Raw genomic sequence first — 20,067 nt, forward strand, 5'->3', positions numbered from 1 at the left:
GATTCACGACCTCGGCATCAACCGGTAGTATCCGTTCTTTTCGGGACAACAGAGAAGAAGAGAAAAAGAAGTCCTGGGCCAAAAATGATTTTGCCGGAAAATTGTTTCGAACCCAAACGGATTACCCACATGAATCTAAAATCCATATCCCTCTATCAAGTAAATATATCCAAGACAAATCCAAATATCCAGATTTCAAAGCCAACCGAAAATCCAAATCTGGAGCTATGGATCCAAGAAGAATATTTTGGCAAATCCAATATCTGAAAATAAAACGGATATCCAAATCAACATCAGAAAAGAATCAAACTCATCCAAGATCCGTAAATCATAATTAAATCCAAAACAATATCAGCCAGCAAATCCGAAATAAAATCAATAAACGTAAAATCCGGATCCAAAAGCACAACAACAACATAACAAAGTCGTTCAGTCAAAGACTCATTAACAATCTGTTCCGAAAATACCTCAACAAATCTAGCAACAACTTCAGCGGAAATCATGAAAAATCAAAGCCCACAGTGGATTCGAGGGGGATATAAATATTAAGAGGGATCCGCAATCCTGGGGGGGGGGGGAAGAAAAAAGCCAGAATCGAAGCTTCGTCGTAACGGATCAATGTCGGGAACTCGTGGCGGTCGTGGATCCTTCCGATTGCCACTACCACCGGGACCCATTACCGTCATCGAGCAACGCCTCAGTCGCAAAACATCATCGGCTAACGAACCTCAACAAACGCCGTCGATAACAAACGCGTACAGGTAGGATTTTATTACCGTAAATCGTTTTGCTCTGATGTGTGCATTTCAGGTTTAAGAAGAAGATGCGTAGGATAGAAGAAAGAAACATGAAGCATGCAACAATGGCCGCCGCCGACGGTATAAGGATTGACAAACCCTAGCAGCAAGCACAAAGCCAAATGACCTTTTTCTTTTCACGTTTATCTTGTCTGTTGGGTTTTGGTAAATTGGTATTAGTAATTGTTTTAAATAAAAAAGCACCACTAGTAGTCAATTAGTCATTAACATAGTAAATTGGAAAGATTTCTCATAACTTCTAATTAATAAAATTAGTAACGTTAATAATTGCTATTAAGTAAGATTTTTTTTATATATAACTTTTACGTACCAAATTTCCTTTGTTTAAAAAAGTTAGGTACATAATTTATAATCAAGTTTGTTTTTGTTATTTAGATTAATTTGTTTTTATTCATAATTTATAATTAATTTGTTTTAAAAGCTAGGTACATAATTTATAATTTGTTTTTATCATTCTCCACCGTTTAAAAAAGGATAATAATAACACAGTTTTTTTAATATTTAGATTAATTTGTTTTTAATTATTTACCGCAAAAGTTAAAAATAAGTTCTTTTCTTAATCAAAAAACCTTTCAAATTAAAACAATTTGTTTTTTAGAAAAAAGGCATTAGCCTTAAAATAACCCTTCCTTATCAAAATATAAAAAAATATATAATAACTTTTCTTTTCAACAAAGAAAAATCTCAAAAATTCAGTTTTGACTTATCCGTTTCATTTTCGTCTAACCCCCGTTAATTTGTTTGTTTCAGTTTATCATTATTATTTCATTTGTTCGTTTTTGTTCCATGGATGTAATTTATGCGAGGCCATGGTCGCGGTTTATTTTATTTCGTATTTTTGGGGATTTGTAATTTACGCGAGTGGTCGCGATGCTTTCCTTTACTGCTTGCTTTATTTTCATATTTTTTATGCCTGCCATGTAATAATTCTGTTGCTTGCATGTTTTTACCGTCTTGCCCTCTGAAGGAATTAGGTTTAGCAGTGTGACCGCCGAGTCAATAACCCTAAATTTTGACCCTTTTCAAACCCTTGACCGTTTCCAAAACCTCAATAGCCTAGGCGTCCCGCCGTGGATGAAAACGCCCTTTACCCTAGCATTAGGTCAAAGAGTCGCCGTACTCTGCTTTAGGGTTTCCCGCCGTGGAATCCCTAATTTTAGCCCTAATTTCAATTCAACGCCTCAACGTAGAAATAGGAGTTTCAACGCTCCACGTAAGCGTTTCCTTAAGAAATGCTTATGCCCCATCGAAACCTTGACCACAGTCAAGAAGTTTCTAGCCTCCCTTTCGAGGGGAACTACAATTACTCTGATTCCATTCCCGTCAGGATATGTAGGCACAAGATGCGACGTCTTGCCGAGTAAACTTAGGACTAACCCTTAGGTCTCTTTTAGGTCACTTTATCCTTTAGCTCAGTACATATTCCAAATAGATAATAAAAATAAAAAGACATACAATAAACAAAAGGTTCCTGTAGAGTACTACAGAAGTTTAGGGTGCTAGTACCTTCCCTAAGCTTAACCAACCCCTTACCTAGGTATCTCCCCGCATTGTGCTTATGATGCAAGAATAGGTTTTTCCTCTTTTGACCTTTTCCTTCGGATAAATCAAAGAGCGGTTGTGAATTAAGAATTGTGATTCAAGCTAATTAATAGTTTGATATCCTATTTCCACCGCAACAGTGATCGTGTGAAATTGCAGTTCGGTATGCTTCAACACATCCCATATCCCCCGACAAACCTAGGAGAATGATATTTATGCAAAGTTAACGACCAATAGAACTTCAACCCATGGCAAAACTTTGCTAGATCTGAGTGTCGCAAATGGAAGCACTGCCATGACCATGTCTTAACTGACGTTGTGATGCCAACTGAAGAAAAACCAAATCGTACTTATATGGCTTGGTACAAATCGGTTGGTTTTGAGTTCACCGTCGAGGATATGTACCTATACGACCCACACCAGGAAACCTACACACCAGATGCCTCAACATCTAACCCCCAACAACATTGTCAGACCGGCTACACACAACCCCTTATCAGTCAAACTTCTCGTTCCACAAACTCACAACCCTAACATGCCATACACCCAACCACAATACCAAAAGCATACCCCGTACCACCACCAACAACTAGATCATCAACCAGATACCCAACATCGCTTCACACCCAACATATCACCCTACCAAAGCCGCCTTAGCCAAAACACCCAACGATCATTTAACATCAACCGTCCCTCCTCCTACCATAGCCAAGAAGCCCAAACATCTCAAAACCGAAACCTTCAACAACCTTACCTCTACCAAATACCACAACAATCTTTCCAACCTTTCCTCGACGCATCATTCACACCAATGTCTCCCTTCAATCGTCCCGGTCGCCCACCAACAAGTCAAACACAACCCGACTACTCTGGCATGGATCATGAACTCAACTATGGCGGTACACCTTTTATGGATACACAAGACTATGCTGATTTGTCTGACTATCTCAACAGGTCATCTCATGCAGTTGGTAGTGATGTTCCTGGGCCCTCAAATGCTCAAACACCTGGGGTGAATCATCAACGTGGGTTAGGGTCACGGGTTTGGGTAGCTAGGGGATGTGGGACCAGAGATCGGTTAGATGATCCCGGTCATCAACATTAGACTTTTTTGTGTACACGGGAATTAATATTAATATGAATTGGTCCGATTTCGATATTATGTATCATGTAGGTTATTTTTGGAAAAAAATACAAAACACACTAAGATGTCAATCCAATTGACGCCTCCCTCTAACCTTTATACATAGGCGCCAATTGAATTGGCTGCACCATGTGCCCTAGCCAATCCAATTGACGCCTCCATCTAACCTTTATACATAGGCGCCAATTGAATTGGCTGCACCATGTGCCCTAGCCAATCCAATTGACGCCTCCTCTCTAAGTTTAAGAGGAAGCGTCAATTGAATTGGCGCTTCCTCTTAAAAGTGGGGTAGATTGAGATTTTTTTTAAAATCAGAGTTATTTTGGGATTTTTTTTTAAAATCTGGGTTATTTTAAAAATTCTAAATATAACATTACCAAATCTTTTAATTAGACGATAAAAACATAATACAATATAATCTTTAAAAAAAGTCTAGTCACATCCACATAGTTTAAAATAAAGATATTATCCTTTAAACACAGACATATTTTAACTTTTTGACCAAACAACCACAAAGTTGAATTTAAAGTCTCAATATGCCATCCTTTGAAAAGAAACTATATCCACATGTCACAGTTTCACACTTTTTTCTATTTTTTATTTTATATGCCACACTCCATCCTAGATGACAGACGCGTCAGACCCCTTTCAGGGACCCGCCATCCTAGATGGAGTATATATATTTTTTGTTATCATTTTTAATTGATTTAATTTATTTATTTTTATATAAAAATTAATAAATAATTAATTAATAATATAATAGTAAAATAATAATAATTTTTTATTTTTGTAATATGTTTACTTTTTTTTTGTATTTCATTAAAAAATCATATTTATTAATATTTAAATTAAAAAAATACTTTATTAATATAATATCACATATTTAATATTTATAAAATGCAATGTGGAAATATTTTTTTTGTCTTAAAATTAAAATATAATACTAAAAGTTACAAGTGGATAGTTGCATAAGTCAAAAGAAATTAATTCTCATGTTGATCTTCTTGTTGAGAATATTCGTTGAAGTAATGACTATTGGTTCCACGTCTGATACGAACTTGAACACGCTGACCACGACCTAATGGTTATGTTGAAGTAAGTGGATGAGGGGCTGAAGTTGTGGAAGGATAGGTAGATGTATCAAAGATGGGTAGCTGGTCAGGAAAAAAATGGAATGTACCGAAATTTAGAGGAAAGTCGTTATATAGTTGTGTGAATGAGGTGGGGTTGGGGTTCAAAGGTTCTATGGTTGTAATGTAATAGTCTGATACATCAGTGGTTGATGATTGTTGATTGGTGTTGATAGGTGTAATATGGGGGACGAAGGCATGGTTGTTCTTGGGTTTGATAGGTGTAATGTGTTGGTTGTTATGGTGTTTTATATGTGTAATTTGTTGGATTTTGTTGTGTTTGTGATTGTGATTGGTAGTTTGATTGTTGGTATATGGTGTATTGTGTTTGTTGTTGGAATGAATGGTTGTATGAGAGTTATTATTGTTGTTAATTGGTTTGGTTATATTGTGTATAATATTGGTTGGGAGTGATTTGGATTTGGGATTTGTAAAATTTGGTTGTGGTGGAGCCAACATCTGTGATGTGCAACAGTGTTGACGGGGGTCATTTAGAAGTTGTGATGTTGATGCATATGTAAATGAAAGAGATCGAAACCAATTCAAATAGTCTTGAGTTTGCCTCAATTCTTCATGAAATGCATCCCCAATCAAACACAGTTGGTGTTTATTCTCCCACTGTTGTTGCTCATTTTTATTAAAATTTTTGTAGTTGTACTTCAAGGACTCTTGCATAGTCATATCATGGTTTTTTAGGCATTTTGGAGGGTTGGGTATGTCTCATAAGTAAAATTGCAATTTGATCCTATCAGACTGATGCATTTCGACGATCCATAAGCATATGATGTACGTTGTTGCATTTCAAATCAAGTTGTCATCATTGTCTAATGGTGGACAGTCAAGATATGACATCCATGTAAACCGGTACACTATAAATAATATATGTTAGTGTAACATAAGTAATTATAATAATATACAAAAAAATAATAATGACACTTATATTACGTTTTCTGGAAACATGTGATCAATCAAAAAATGGTAACCAACAAGATGATTGCGAGGGTTATTAGCGTAATTCTTCTTGGTCACAACCCATCTGAAAAAAGTTGGAAATAAATAGAAATTTTACATATTGAAATATCTAAATTTTAAATAAAGATTAGCAATAACAAATTAAAACTAACCTTGAAGCATAAAGGTGCTAGAAATCACAGACGTGTAAACCCCATGTTTGGAGCAAAATAACACATTCACCAATTTTTTCAACATGAACGTCAATTGCTTTACACATTTCTCATTACTTCAACGAAGATCCCTAACAAAAATATCGACATAAGAATTAATTTCTTTTTACTTATGCAATTATCCACTGGTAACTTTTAATATTATATTTTAATTTAATATAACTTTTTTATTTCCACATTGCATTTTATAAATATTAAATATGTGATATTATATTAATAAAGTATTTTTTAATTTAAATATTAATAAATATGATTTTTAATGAAATGCAATAAAAAATTATATTACAAAAAAAATTAATTTTTTTATTATTATATAATTAATTAATTATTTGTTAATTTTTATATTGAAAAATGAATTAAATCAATTAAAAATAATAACATAAATTAAAAACGAGAAAAAAGGGTACTCCATCTTGGATGGCAGGCCCCTAAAAGGGGTCTGACACGTCCGACATCTAGGATGGAGTGTAGCGTATAAAATTAAAAAAAACAAAAAAGTACAAAAAAAGTAGCATGTGGGGACATTTTTTTTCAAAGGGTTGCATGTTGGAACTTTAATTTCAACTTTGTGGCTGTTTGGTCACAAAGTCACATATTTTAACACACATATATAAATATATTTTTATAGTCAAGCTTTATAGGTTTATAGTCTAATGTGATGATTGATCTGAAATGATCATTTATAGGCTTATAGTCTAATGTAATGATTGATATGAAATGATCATATATAGCAAGGACACAACTTCCTTTGTCTAAAATATTCCTCTCAAATCCAACTTCACAATCACCTTCAAGAACATGTGGGCACCCTCTTCGAATTCTAGATTCATATATCCTATTACTTGAATAACCAAATTCATGTAAGGTATTTATTCTTACTTTCTTGACTATTATGTTCGACATAAGAGTGGTCACGATACTTTACTTGGATTGCTAGAGCTTTTGTCGTTGTTAAGTTCATCTAAGCGAGACTAAATTTGTATTTCACTACTCGTGTTCTTAAAAATACAAAGTTAAAGTTTATCCTTGAGCTTTTGATTGGTCTTATTTTCGATAACTCATTATAACTTACTTATTCTTTAAAAAATACGATTATTTAGTGGTTGGAATTAATAAGGTTATATTGTACTTATCTTAACTTGTTGCTACATATTGCACCTTCATCTTGTAATTCAGAGTCAAGTTACAACTAACAAGATGGATAATATCAATCTTTCTAAACCTCATGTAATCATCTATGGTTAATTATTAGATTCTTTCTAAATCGAGTTTTCCAATTGCAAAATTGCCACTTATCTCCTAATACTCCATGTAACTAATATTTTAAGACCTCTCTTTAGCTGATAAAATCACCAAAACAATATTTTTAAGGTCTCAGTTGATTAAGGGAGTGTTTGATTGATTGGAAGACTTTTCTAATTGTCTAATAGATTAGACTAATAACCTAATTGATTATTTCACCAAGTTGAGACTAAAATCGATTGGGAAAATCTCTTAATGATTGGTAACAATTAAATATTAAAATCTTCAATATGTGGCTTGAACAATAAATTATTGTGGTCCAATAACCAATTAGCTTAATTGATATGGCATTGATTTAATCCATAGATTGTTTCCTTTTTTTCACCTAATTTTATTTTATATAAATGAGACCTCTCCTCATTCAAAGTCACACTAGAATTCAGAGTTTTACTCTTTTTTAACATTTTATTAGTCTCCTCCTCTTTCTTTTATATTTTCTCTTCACCAAAGTTCCCTTAGTGCCATGTGAGTGAAAACTACTTGTGAGGAAAATGTTGTACTAGTGTCATGCCATTGTATATTTTGAGAGTGTGATTCTCTCGAAGGTTTGTGTTTGGTTCTTGAGATAAAACAATAAAAATCTCTGTTTGGTTCTAGAACTTATTTAGTAAAAGTTTTGTTTGGTTATTGAGATTAGCCGATAAAATCTCTACTTTGCTCGTGAGTTTAGCTAGTGGAAAAAGCTCTTGTTTTGTAGGGGGATAAGTCAGTGTAAAATCTCTCGATTTGCTTGTATCAAAGGTTCGTGGGCATAACTTGTAAAAGTTCAAGTTTTTAGTGAACTCTCAATAAGATCTCTTGAGGACAAGACTAAGCCAACATTAAGCCAAACTTGTATAAATCTCGGTACCAAAAAAAATTAAGTAAGAATTTTTTTAAAATCAATCATGAATTTTAAATACCACAATTTACCACTTCTTATGTTTGAAGTCACTTGTACAACATTTTCTACTGATAATTTTTTATTAGACTTGTTGAATAGTAATTCAGATTCAAGTTGTAATTGCTTTGAATTTAGATTGCATTTAAAGTTCATTTGATTAGCATTTGTATTTTAGGTTGTGTATATAAGTTGAATTTGCTATTTAGTTTTAGTAGTTCTAACCATTTTTCATTTGAGTAAAATTTAATTACATTCTATATTCTCTCTCTCTCTCTCTCTCTCTCTCTCTCTCTCTCTCTCTCTCTCTCTCTCTCTCTCATCTTCATCTTCTTCAAGCTTCTTGTGCATCAATGAAGGTGTAACTCCAATAATTGGCATCCCGGGCTCCAGCTTGATTCACAGGGAAACACAAGTATAGTGAGGTGTATGATTGATTTCGGTTTTGAAATTCACGTTGAATTGAAGTTCGAAATTAGAGAGAATCACAGATCTTGATTATCAGGGTTTAGGAAACACGAGCGTTTGTGATAACTAAGTGATTTGCATAAGAACGATGATGAACAGCAGAAACGGTAGCTTGAACACAAATCTTCCAGTATTCGATGGAAAGAACTGAAACTGGTGGTCGATTCAGATGCATGTGTTGTTTAAAGTTTAAGATATTCTTGATCTCGTCAATGACGATTACACATCGGTTGCAAAAAATGCAATAGAGAATAAAGAATTGCGCACCATGAAATGAGGAAGAAGGATCAGAAGGCGTTGTTATGTATCCATCAGTGCGTGCATACAAAGGTGTTTAAGGAAAATGCTTATTCGATGACGACTAAGTCGGAGTGGGATATATTGGTACCGTGATATGATGGTGACACATCAGTGAAAAAGGTCAAACTTTTGTCTCTATGTAAGCAATATGAAAATCTCAGCATGAAGAACAATGATAAGGTACCTGATTACATCTCTAGAGTGATTATGGTAACGAATGAGATGAAGTCTTGTGCAGAAACATTCTTTGAACAAGTAATCATTGAAAAGGTATTGAGATCACTTACTCCTCAGTTTGATTACATAGGTTTAGCCATAAAACATTCTAAAGATACCAACACCATGAGAATTGAAGAGCTTCAGATTAGGTTAGAGGCACAAGAGTTGCATCTAACTGAAAGAAAATTTGAACAAGAGTTAGAACAGGCTTTGAAAGCTCAAACTCTAAAAGCTTCTTCTGGAAAGAAGAATCAGAAGCAAGAATGGATAGAGGAGAGGAATAATTATGGTGGTGGTGTTAAAAAGTTAGAACTCTCAAGTTCTGATAAGAAACATCATAATGTTCAGAAGGGAAATGAGAAGTTTGACAAGAGAAAGGTTCAGTGCTATAATTGCAACAAGTTTGGCCATTTTGCTGTTGATGACCGGTCAAACAAGGTTAGAAAAGGTGAAGAAGCCAACATAGCCAGAGCATATTATAATGATGAACCTGTGCTATTAATGGAATTTAAGAATGTAGGTGGATCAATGGTAGACTGATCGTATATGGACACTGGATGCTTAAAACACCTAAATGGAGAAAAGCAATGACTGGTTGATTTTGACTCTGGTAAAAGGACCAAGATCATATGTATTGATGATGAGTATCTGAATGCTCAAGGAATGGGAAATGTTAGAGTTAAGTTGAACAATGGAAAATTGTACTGATCAAGGATGTGTGGTGTGTTCCTGGCATGAATAGAAATTTGATGAGTGTAGGTCAGGTGATTGAAAAAGAATTTCCAATAACCATTAAGGACAATATCTTGAAGTTGTATGATTGTACTCAGCAGCTAATTATGCAATCTAAACTAGGAAGAAACAAGACATTCAAGGTGAATGTTGCAATAACAGACACTCAATGCCTTAGTGCAAGAAGTACTGAAGGGGAAAGTGAGTTATGGCACAAGAGATTGAGGCATCTGAACTACAGAAGCTTAAGGAATTTGAGTTCAAAGAATCTGGTACATAGAATTTCTAAGATTATGGCACTAGAGATGTTATGTGATGTATGCATGAAAGACAAGCAACCAAGACTGCCATTCTCATCAGAAATGCCTTCAAGAGTAACTCATGCTTTAGGTTCGATGCACTTTGATACGTGTGGTCCATTTGAGGTACATTCACTTGTAGGGAACAAGTAATTTATGTCATTTATGGATGAGTTCACCATAATGACATGGGTAGCACTTATTAAGTTCAAACATGACGTGTTTGTTAAGTTCCAAAAGTTTAAAGTGAAGCATGAAAATCAAAGTGGATAGAGGTTGAAGATCCTCAGAACTGATGGTGGAGGTGAGTTCAACTCAACAGAGTTTAAAAGCTATCTGAGGAACATGGTATTGAGCATGAGCTGACTACTTCATACACTCCACAACATAATGGTCTTGCTGAGAGAAGAAATAGAACTCTGCTTGACATGACAAGGAGCATCATGAAGGATAAGAATTTGTCAAGTAATTGTGGGGTGAAGCAATTGATACTTCAGTATATGTGCTTAAAAAGTGTCCAAAAAGAAGTTAAAGGAAGTAAGTCCTATTCAGATGTGTACCGGAAGAAAGCAAAGTGCAACCATTTCAAGGGGTTTGGTTTAGTATGTTACAAATATATACCAGATGCTACTAGAAATAAATTGAATGATAGAAGTAAGGTCATGTTTCTTATAGGTTACCGCAATACAAGTGCTTATAAGATCTATTGTCCAATCACCAATAAAGTTAAAGTCAGTTGAGATGTCATAGTGAAGGAATCAAAAACATGGGATTGAAGAAAGTCTCAATCCAACTCTAGTGAAGTGTCAACGCTATAGTCTGATTTTGCCTCTGAAGGAGATTTTACATCCGAAGGTGATTCTGACTTTGAAGGACAGTCTGAATCTGAAGATGACTCTGACTTTGAAGGTGAGTCTAGCTATGAAGATGACTTTGACTCCGAAGGTGAGTCTGACTCTCAAGGTGATCCAGCCTTCGAAGGTAGTCCAACCTCTGAAGGTGTTCCTACTTCTAAAGGTGGAGCTTCTGAAGGTGGTCCTACTTATAAAGGGGGAGCTTATGAATGTGGTTCTGCTTCTAAAGTTTTCCAAAGGCCATAAAAAGTTAGACAGATACCAATGAGGCTTGCAGATTTTGAGTTGCTGCAAGATACTAAGATTGATTATGAAAGAGAAGTCATACATAGTCCCATGATGATAGACTTTGAAACTATCAGCATCAACGAGGCTCTCAAGAAGAAGGTTTGGGTGAACGCCATGAAGGAATAGCTTGAAGAAATTGAAAGAAACAATACATGGGAATTGACTATTCTACCTTAGAACAAGAAAGCCATCAGTGTGAGATGGGTTTTCAAGATACAGTTGGAGCCATATGGTTCAGTTTCTAAGCATAAAGCAAGGTTAGTAGCTAGAGGATTCCTACAAAATTATGGTTTAGACTACTTTGAAGTGTTTGCACTTGTAACCAAACATGAAACCATAAGGTTGGTTATTGCTATAGCTACAAATAGGAATTGGCCTCTGATACATTTAGATATAAAGTTAGATTTTCTAAGTGATTCATTGCAAGAAGAAGTTTATGTGTTACAACCCCCTGTATTTGTGAAAGAGAACAAAAAAAGGGATGATGCACAAGCTGCATAAAGCCTTGTACGGGCTGAAACAAGCTCCAAGAGCTTTAATATGAAGACTGGTTCATTTTTTAAGGATCTTGGATTCAATAAATGTGAAATGAAATATGGTATGTATGTGCAACATACTTCTGATGGAAATGTGATTCTGGTGTGTCTTTATATGGATGACATACTTCTAAGATAAACAAGTTTAAGAAGGTGCTAATGAATGCTTTTGATATGACTGACCTTGGAAATACGATATATTTTTTAGGAATGGAGATTTTGCATTATGAGAAGGGAATTGTTGTGCACCAACTTAAGTATGAACTTGAGTTGCTGAAGAGATTTGAGCTGGTGAATTGTAAGTCAGCAGTCACACATGCTGAGACAAGTCATAAGCTAGACTTTGATGATAATGGTGAGGATATAGATAGCACAACCATCAAATTGTGGTTGGTTGTCTGAGATATATCTGTAATACCAGGTCTGACATATGTTATGCAGTTGGAATGGTGAGTAGGTTTATGAGTAAACCAAAGTGATCACATTACTAAGTTGCAAACATGATTCTAAGGGTATGTTAAAGGAACACTGAGACATGAAATTTTGTTTCCATATGGAGTGTCAGATGTTGCTAAGCTGATATGCTACTTGGACTTTGATTGGTGTGGTGATAGAGTGGACAGAAGAAGCATTACATGATACATGTTTATGTATCTGGGGCCCCCATTTCTTGGTGTTCCAAGAAGAAACTAGTGGTTACATTATCAACCTGTGAAGCTAAATACATAGTTGTTAATTTGTCAGCTTGTCGGGCTATTTGGCTGATGAATTTGCTGCAGGCACTGAAGTTCAAGGTGAGCAAATCAGTCAAGTTGATGATTGACAACAAATATGTCATAAGTATTGCTAAGAATCCAGTGTTGCATGGAAGAAGCAAGCATATTGATATCAAATACCATTTTCTGCTCAATCAAGTTCAGAATGAAGTACTTAAGGTTGTGCATGTCAGCACTCAGAAGCAACTTATAAATGTGATGACCAAGGAAATCAAGACTGAACACTTCATCAATTTGAGGGGTGAAATTGGTGTTGTTGACTTTAACTTGAATATGAAATTAAGGGATGATGTTGAATAGTAATTCAGATTCAAGTTGTAATTGTTTTGAATTTTGATTCTATTTAAAGTTCATTTGGTTAGCATATGCATTTGAGGTGTAACTCCAACAGAACTGCTGGAAAATGCAAATTAATAACATGTTAACAACCATAAAATTTTAACAAACTTCGACTTCATAATTACGAAAACTTATATATATTTTTATGAAGGATGGTCTATATGTTTGTCATTAATTGACTTTCATAAAAATGCATTAGTTATATAGATATGTGTCATGTTCGTGTATGTTATTTGTCTAATTAAAAACGGTTAACCATTTAGAAATTTAGGTAGGAGGAAAAAATTAGTTCGAGACATCAACTTCAACACTTTCATCTTGATGTTGATTATTCATATTTAAATAACTTGTCAACTACTACACAAAAATCATTATTAGTTAATTGATTTGATTAGTTAATTTATCTTAAGTTTTTATAACTACTACACAAAGATCATTATTACTAATGAAGATAATCAAAACAAAATCACATAATAAGATTTTTTACTGACAATATGATGATTTATATTGAAAAGAAAAGTTGAACATTTAAATATTAATTTAATCATTGATAAATTCAAATCTTTAAAAGATAGGAAGATGACACTTCAACTCAAAGTTGAATATCTTCTTTTATATATTCTATTTTTATTATTAAAGTTATTTTATATTTTAAATTAAGAATATATTATAAATTTTAATAATAATATTTTAGCTAATACCTGATATTTTGGGCAAGATTCATAAATGACAGAATTTATCTAATTAACTAATGTTCATATACTCAAAGATTTATCAACAAGACAGCATATAATGATATATTTTCCACAAGTAATAAACTTTTTACAAGTGATTCCTTTTGCATCCATTAACCTCTCTGCTATCCAACACATATTCTCTATACGTGTCATGTATGTAAGTGGAAAAGTGTCTCTTAAAACCACCTTAAAAGCCTGACACCTTACACCTTCTTTCTCAAACATCTAATTGCTTTTGCATATATATGTTCCAAAACCAAAACCATGGCTTCAGAGAAGGCCTCTTCTTCCATCAACCAAGGACTCACTTCAGAAGAAATTTCTGCCACAAATGGTACAAATAAATCCAATTTGGGGAAAGAACTGGCAAGGAGAGCAATATTGAGATCACATCTACGCAGAAATGGGAAAAGAAAAATTGTAAGTAATAGCATTAATGCTAAATTATTGCCAAGTAGGTTAAGTAAAGTTTCTTTGGGAGATCAAGATTCTTCAGAATGAATCATAGGTATGGTAATGCCCAAAATGTATAATTCTATATGTTGTAATAAGGCACAAAAAATTGTTTCATAGTTTCCTAGGAATGATACTGATATAGTGATATATATGTATGTACACATCAAATCTTAAAATAGCTTAGAATATATTATGATATAATTAATCAATTATTGGATGAAGAAGAAATTGAATCCTTACAAGTATTCTTTGAGATTTTGTTTTACACGGCAGAGCTAACTTCAGAGAGAATTATAAAGAAATGCTTACCTGTTTTGTAGGGTACTTTTTATTATAGAATTTTTGTTTGAATATTGTTGATTTCATTTCTTAAAAATTTTAAAAAAAAAATCTTTTTTGAAAATATAATTATTATTTTTGAAACCGTTAACATGTGTTTTTAAAGAATAATTTAACATGTATTTTGGATTTAAAGACATGTGTTATACAAATATTGTTGATAATTTATTAGAAATTTTAAATGAGGTAAAATCATCAATAAAGAAGAATCAATTCAAAATGAAATAGAAGAAAATGAAAAATAATTTCAGACTCAAAAGGTCCGTGAATATTAAATTCTCTGCTCCTAATGGATTAAACCTAAACCTAAGACATAATTGATTAGAAATTTTTTAATCTAAAATTATAACACCTTTTACTCTATTAAACTAATGATCTAATCGATTAAAACCTCAAAAGTTGCAACGGTTGTCAATAACCAATCAGAAATCGATTAGGTATAGTGCTCTAAAAAATTAGAGCAACTTCTAATTAATTAGATTACTACTATAAATGGTTAGCTCATTCTTTCATTCTTCTTCATTCATTATATCTTCATCTTCTCTCTATATTCTTCTTTTTCTTCTTCTTGTTTTTGCTACTTTCTTGTTACTATTTTATCATCATCACCACCAAATGGCACCTAAAAGGATTAGTACCTCTACAAGATTTTCATTTATGAGTCTGGAGATTTTTCATCTAAAATTCAATAAAACTACTTTAATAATCATTTCATCAACCTTCATATTCTCTGACCTCACTATGTTGATGAAAATTACTTTAGAAGGTTTGAGTTTCTTGACTACTTTAATTAAGAAAGTCTTAGAACCTCGCCAGGAGCAAGCCAAAGGAAGTGTTTCCAATATTGGTAACAACTTTCTACTCCATTCTAAATTTTTATTGAAGGGATAATCACATCCAAGATACGTAAAACTCAAATCTCTCTGTGTATGTGTGTGCGCGCGCGTTAAAGAATTTGGGAATATTTGTGATTTACCTTATTCTCACTCCTTGTACACTTCTGATGTTCCAAGTGCTATGGAAAACTTCAATTTTCTATCTTCTACTCAAACTCTTCTTTTTTATTCAGTGATATGTCATAAATCCCCTCTCACTATGGGGTATATGACTCTGAATTGAAGTCTCATTCACTATGTGATTACCTATGAATTAATCCAAAGGAAATTTAATCTCAGGAAAATTTTAAGGACCTATGTTATGGTGACTTGACTACTAGTCCACAATATTGAAACCAACTGGGTCAATGAGGGTAATTCAACATATGTTGAATTGCCTAAGAAAGGGGAACTCGTGGTTACCATGCAGTGATTTGATCACTAAAGTTCTGCTTCATGCTCGAGTCAACTTAGAAGGGAAAATGTTTGTTGATATATGCACAATAATTGGGATTAATTCCTTAAATAAAATTCAAATCATAAATAAGTAGGGGTCTTAGAGCATATTCCCCCCTTTATAAATTCACAACCAGCATCCCAACAACAAGCCTCTCAACAATCAAGGCCTTCAAAACTGGAAGATTTTGATTATGAGATTCATGAGCCTCCTCCAATAGAAGTCTTTCGTAACTCCAGCTTTGCAAATACTCAAAGTAACAATAAGATGCTTCAAAATGACATCAGAACTTTCTATCTAGTGAATACCCAAGTATCCATCCTTGCAAATCACATGGCTAACTCCTGCTAATTCCTCCTGGGTTGTTTGATGATGATAATGATGGAAACAACGAGTAGTTATTTTTTTATATTTGTTTATCTTGCTTTATTTTGTTTGTTTGCTCTTGTTCCTCTCTTTCATTTTGTAACCCTATTTTTTTATACGAATGTTGTTTTCTCGTCTGTCTGTTTTCTCAAACATGTTATATGTGTTTTATGTTTGGCTTATCTGCTATCTTTTTGATAATGATAAATTATGAGAGGTATACACCTAGAGGAGTAGAGTATACCCTATTTACCTATGAGGGAAAGTTAACTACTCCATGAGACATGCGTTATCATCATCAAAAATGGGGAGAATGTGCTTCTATGTATTGTCCAGGTTAAAAACTTTATGAGGTTTGATGATGATAACTCAACCAGACAAAATTAATCATAACCATCATTATACAAGAAGCTATTAAAAAGCAAAGTTGATCAAGTTACAATGTTGAGGGCAAAATAAGGCAAATCATTTTCAAATATCAACATAAAAAAGAACTAAAGACGTGAAAGTCGGCCTAATCTTGTGCTTAAAACTTTTAGTCTTGTTGAATTAGACAATATAATTGTGTGATCTTCATTAACCAACAAAAATATGCCAAAATAATCTTATAGAGATTTGACATGAAAAATTGAAACAAAGTTTGTAATTTCTTGCACTTGATGGAAATTGTGTAAAGATGAATATGAAAATGAGGTTGATGCTAAGGGATACAAAAAAGAAATTATGGAATATCTCGTGTATCTACTTGCAATTAGATATGATTCGTGCCATTTTATGCATGATTTTCAAATATGTGAAAATTTCAACTAAAATTCACATGGAACAACCAAAAGAAGTCTCTAGTACTTAGAGAGTACCTCAAGCCATTGAGTGTTGTGTGAAAAGGGCAAGGAAGGAACCCTTTTTGGATGGTCTGATTCTAATTATAAAGGTGATCGTGATGATAAAAAGAGTATTATTGATTTGTCTTCAAATTGAAATCAGGTGCAATATCTTTTTCCTCAAAGAAAGAAGTAATTATGACTTTGTCAACTATTGAAGTTGAATTTTTAAACCCACCTAAACAACAAAAATTAACATATAAAAATAAGGTACCCTATTTTATAATAAATTTACCTTCTTTTTTCTTTTGTAGACTTAATATCTTCGAGTGTTCAATGACTTTATTTTTCATGTTTAAAAAGACAAAATATTTACATAAGTTTAATATATTTTTGAAAATTAAAAGTGAAAATTTTGTTTGAATTTATTATTTTGTTCTATTTTTGAATAACTACACAAAGAAATTTCAACAACACATTTTCTCTAAAATTTTGAAATATTAAATATACAAATAGTATTTTTTTTCTATCTATGTAACATTCTGTTTATGCATCACCAATGTAATACTAATTGTTAACATTTAAGATAATGCTTAATTATTTACGGGTCCCTTAATTTAATTTAAGGTTTTGTTTTAGTCTTTTATCTAAAAATATTATTTTTTATTCTCTCAAAAACTAGTATGTTAGACAAAGTAGTCCCTTACGTTAACTTTTAACTATAAATATCTAAGATGGAGTAATATTATTGAGTGTCCATCATGGATCATATTTTTTAAAAACAATTTAACCATTCGATCTGATTAAAAAAATACCAAAAAATTGGACATTGAAAGTCTATTAAATCTAACAATGAACCACCAACATCTAATATTTTTTTTGACATTTATTCATCTTCTTCATTTTTATTCTCCTTCATCTTCATCACCACCTTAAACACATTCATAAAAGTTTAAAATAAACCCAGAAGAATTAACAATTAAACTCAAAGCTTTAAAATACAAGTCAAATTAAGCTCATAAAACATACATTTTTCACACAAACCTTAACATAAAGACTCAAATCACATCTTTTCCTTCTTTACAAATCTTGTTAGACCTCACAAGAAAACTTCCATCTTCACCCTTCCTTCCAATTTGTGATGGTTGTCATAAATTTCTCACCATTGTGAAACCCTCTCCTTCCCTCACAACTATTTTCTCAATTTGGTCTCCACTTTTTTCTATCTCCTTTCTTATTTCGGTTTCGTTTTTAATTTCTTATTTTGTCTGGAGATTTTTCTAGGTATTTAGATTTTGGAGGTTTTTGGTCTTAACAAATTTAGAGATTTGATTCTAAATTTGGGTATGGTTTGGATCTATGGACTATGAAGTTAGGATTTACATAAATGTGCTCCATCATCTTGCAACTTTTGTTTTCAAAATCGAGTTCTAGATTGACTATGGAAGGGTTATTTCCTTGTTCATCTTTATACTTTAACTATTGTGTCCTAATGAACTTGGATTTTATAAGCAATTATACAATGCTTATTGGTTCATAGAGCTATTTTTGTTTCGGGAACTGTTTTTTTTAAGTTTATGGCGCTATTGTTAATTTTGGGTCATTTATCCTCAAGTTAATTTTGGGGAATTTTCTTTCCACCCTATGAGGTGCATCCCACACCTATAGAAACCTGAAAATACTTTTCCTGCGTCCGGAGATGCATCTTTAGCAGCACCTTAAATCATACTAGCCTTCGTAATTCAGCCGCACACCCTATTTTTTGGCATCTCTATAAATTTTCTAGAGTGTATCCGAAGACGCATCTCCAAAATATTCTATGTAGTCATTTAAAAGGTATTGGAAGCATGTTAATTGTACATGGTGAATATTTCGGAGATACATCTCCGAAAACTCCCCTGAATGACTTCAAGGTAGGAACATTGTCCCAACATTGTAATGTTTTGAGGCAAAGTTATATTAAAGTAAAATCAAGCTATATTAGAATAAAATGAAAGTAAAAAGTCACAAATTAATTAAATTAAACAAAAACCGTATCGACCATACATAACTTATTCTGAAAATACAAAAAACAATACAATCAAACATAATCTAATGAGTATGTCTAACCCGACTTCTTCGTCTGTATTGCAAGGTATTTTATGTCTCCTCAATAATCCGTTCTACGAGGGCCAGCTGGGGATTGTCTTTCTAAAAAAGTTTTGCCTTTATGCCCGATCTCGTAATATCCACAATACACTGTCAAAAGTTGTTCACGTCCTGAGTGTGGTCATACTTAGCCTCTAGTACCTCTTGATTAGAAGGCCTAGGTGGTCTTTTAGGAGCTTATGGTTATGATAGGGTGTGACACCCTATAAAACTATGTCAAGTAGCTGTCAAGATAAGCTTATTGTACAGGATCTGGCACCCTGTGATACTCATATGGTACCAGGTGACTCTCGAAATCCTCAAGTATCACATAGATATCTCTGCAACGGACGGTGGGAGGAATGGACTCTGAGGGGTGTCTCGAAATAATCTATAGATACTCAAAATGACGTATCACTCGCTCGGGTAGATACATATACATCAAACTTGACCGACATGTCATCCATCCAGAGTATAACAAAATGAGGCCAAGCTGACGCACCTGGAAGTGACCACGCGTATGGGCAGAAGGCAATATCATATGCTACATGACGATCAAGATACACTCGGGATGGCTCGATCGCGAATTTTTTCCATGAAAGATACCCCATTGCTACGCTAACCTCCAAAAAATTGTCAATGCATGTCCATTTAGGCTACCTATTTATATTGCATTACTATCTAACGTAGCTTAAACAACTTATGTTACCTAAAACATCATTTAAAACACGAAAAAAAGGAAGAAATGAGAAACTTACCAAATTAAAGTTGTGGATGAGAAATTTCAATGGATTGAGTAACTTTGCAGCAAATGAAGTATAATTGAGTGAGTAACTTCCTCAAATAGGGTTTGAAAATGGTTTGCAGCAAAAAAGCTAAAATAGTATTGTTTGAGTGACTTTTCAGAAATAAATGAGGAAGATGGAAGGGTCTGATGCGGGCATATGAAATAAAAGCGTTCGAAGAAGTTTTAAATTAAGGATTTTTACAGAGACGCGTCTCTGGATTAACTGCATATGCATACAAATATGCATCTTCAGATTAAATTTTGGCAATATAGGGTGCCTCAATAATTTAT

At 33.3% G+C, this 20,067-nt stretch overlaps 1 protein-coding gene across 1 annotated transcript; it reads left to right on the top strand.

Moving 5' to 3' along the window:
* Positions 1–618: 618 nt before the first annotated feature.
* Positions 619–9,527, top strand: LOC127109618 (uncharacterized). Its single transcript, XM_051046060.1, has 3 exons — positions 619–761; positions 811–878; positions 9,076–9,527. Exons 1-3 carry the CDS (start codon positions 619–621, stop codon positions 9,525–9,527), a joined length of 663 nt encoding a protein of 220 aa, XP_050902017.1.
* Positions 9,528–20,067: the final 10,540 nt, after the last annotated feature.

The sequence above is a fragment of the Lathyrus oleraceus genome, chromosome 1 (genome assembly GCF_024323335.1).
Source record: "Lathyrus oleraceus cultivar Zhongwan6 chromosome 1, CAAS_Psat_ZW6_1.0, whole genome shotgun sequence".
Lineage (NCBI taxonomy): Eukaryota > Viridiplantae > Streptophyta > Magnoliopsida > Fabales > Fabaceae > Lathyrus > Lathyrus oleraceus.

What these genes read in the sequence shown, in the direction of transcription:
- LOC127109618 (XM_051046060.1), top strand. Translation starts at nt 619, where the DNA reads ATGTCGGGAACTCGTGGCGGTCGTGGATCCTTCCGATTGCCACTACCA. An exon ending in TCGATAACAAACGCGTACAG is followed by an intron (nt 762 to 810) that starts GTAGGATTTTAT and finishes TGTGCATTTCAG; the next exon opens with GTTTAAGAAGAAGATGCGTA. An exon ending in AACAATGGCCGCCGCCGACG is followed by an intron (nt 879 to 9,075) that starts GTATAAGGATTG and finishes TTGATTACATAG; the next exon opens with GTTTAGCCATAAAACATTCT.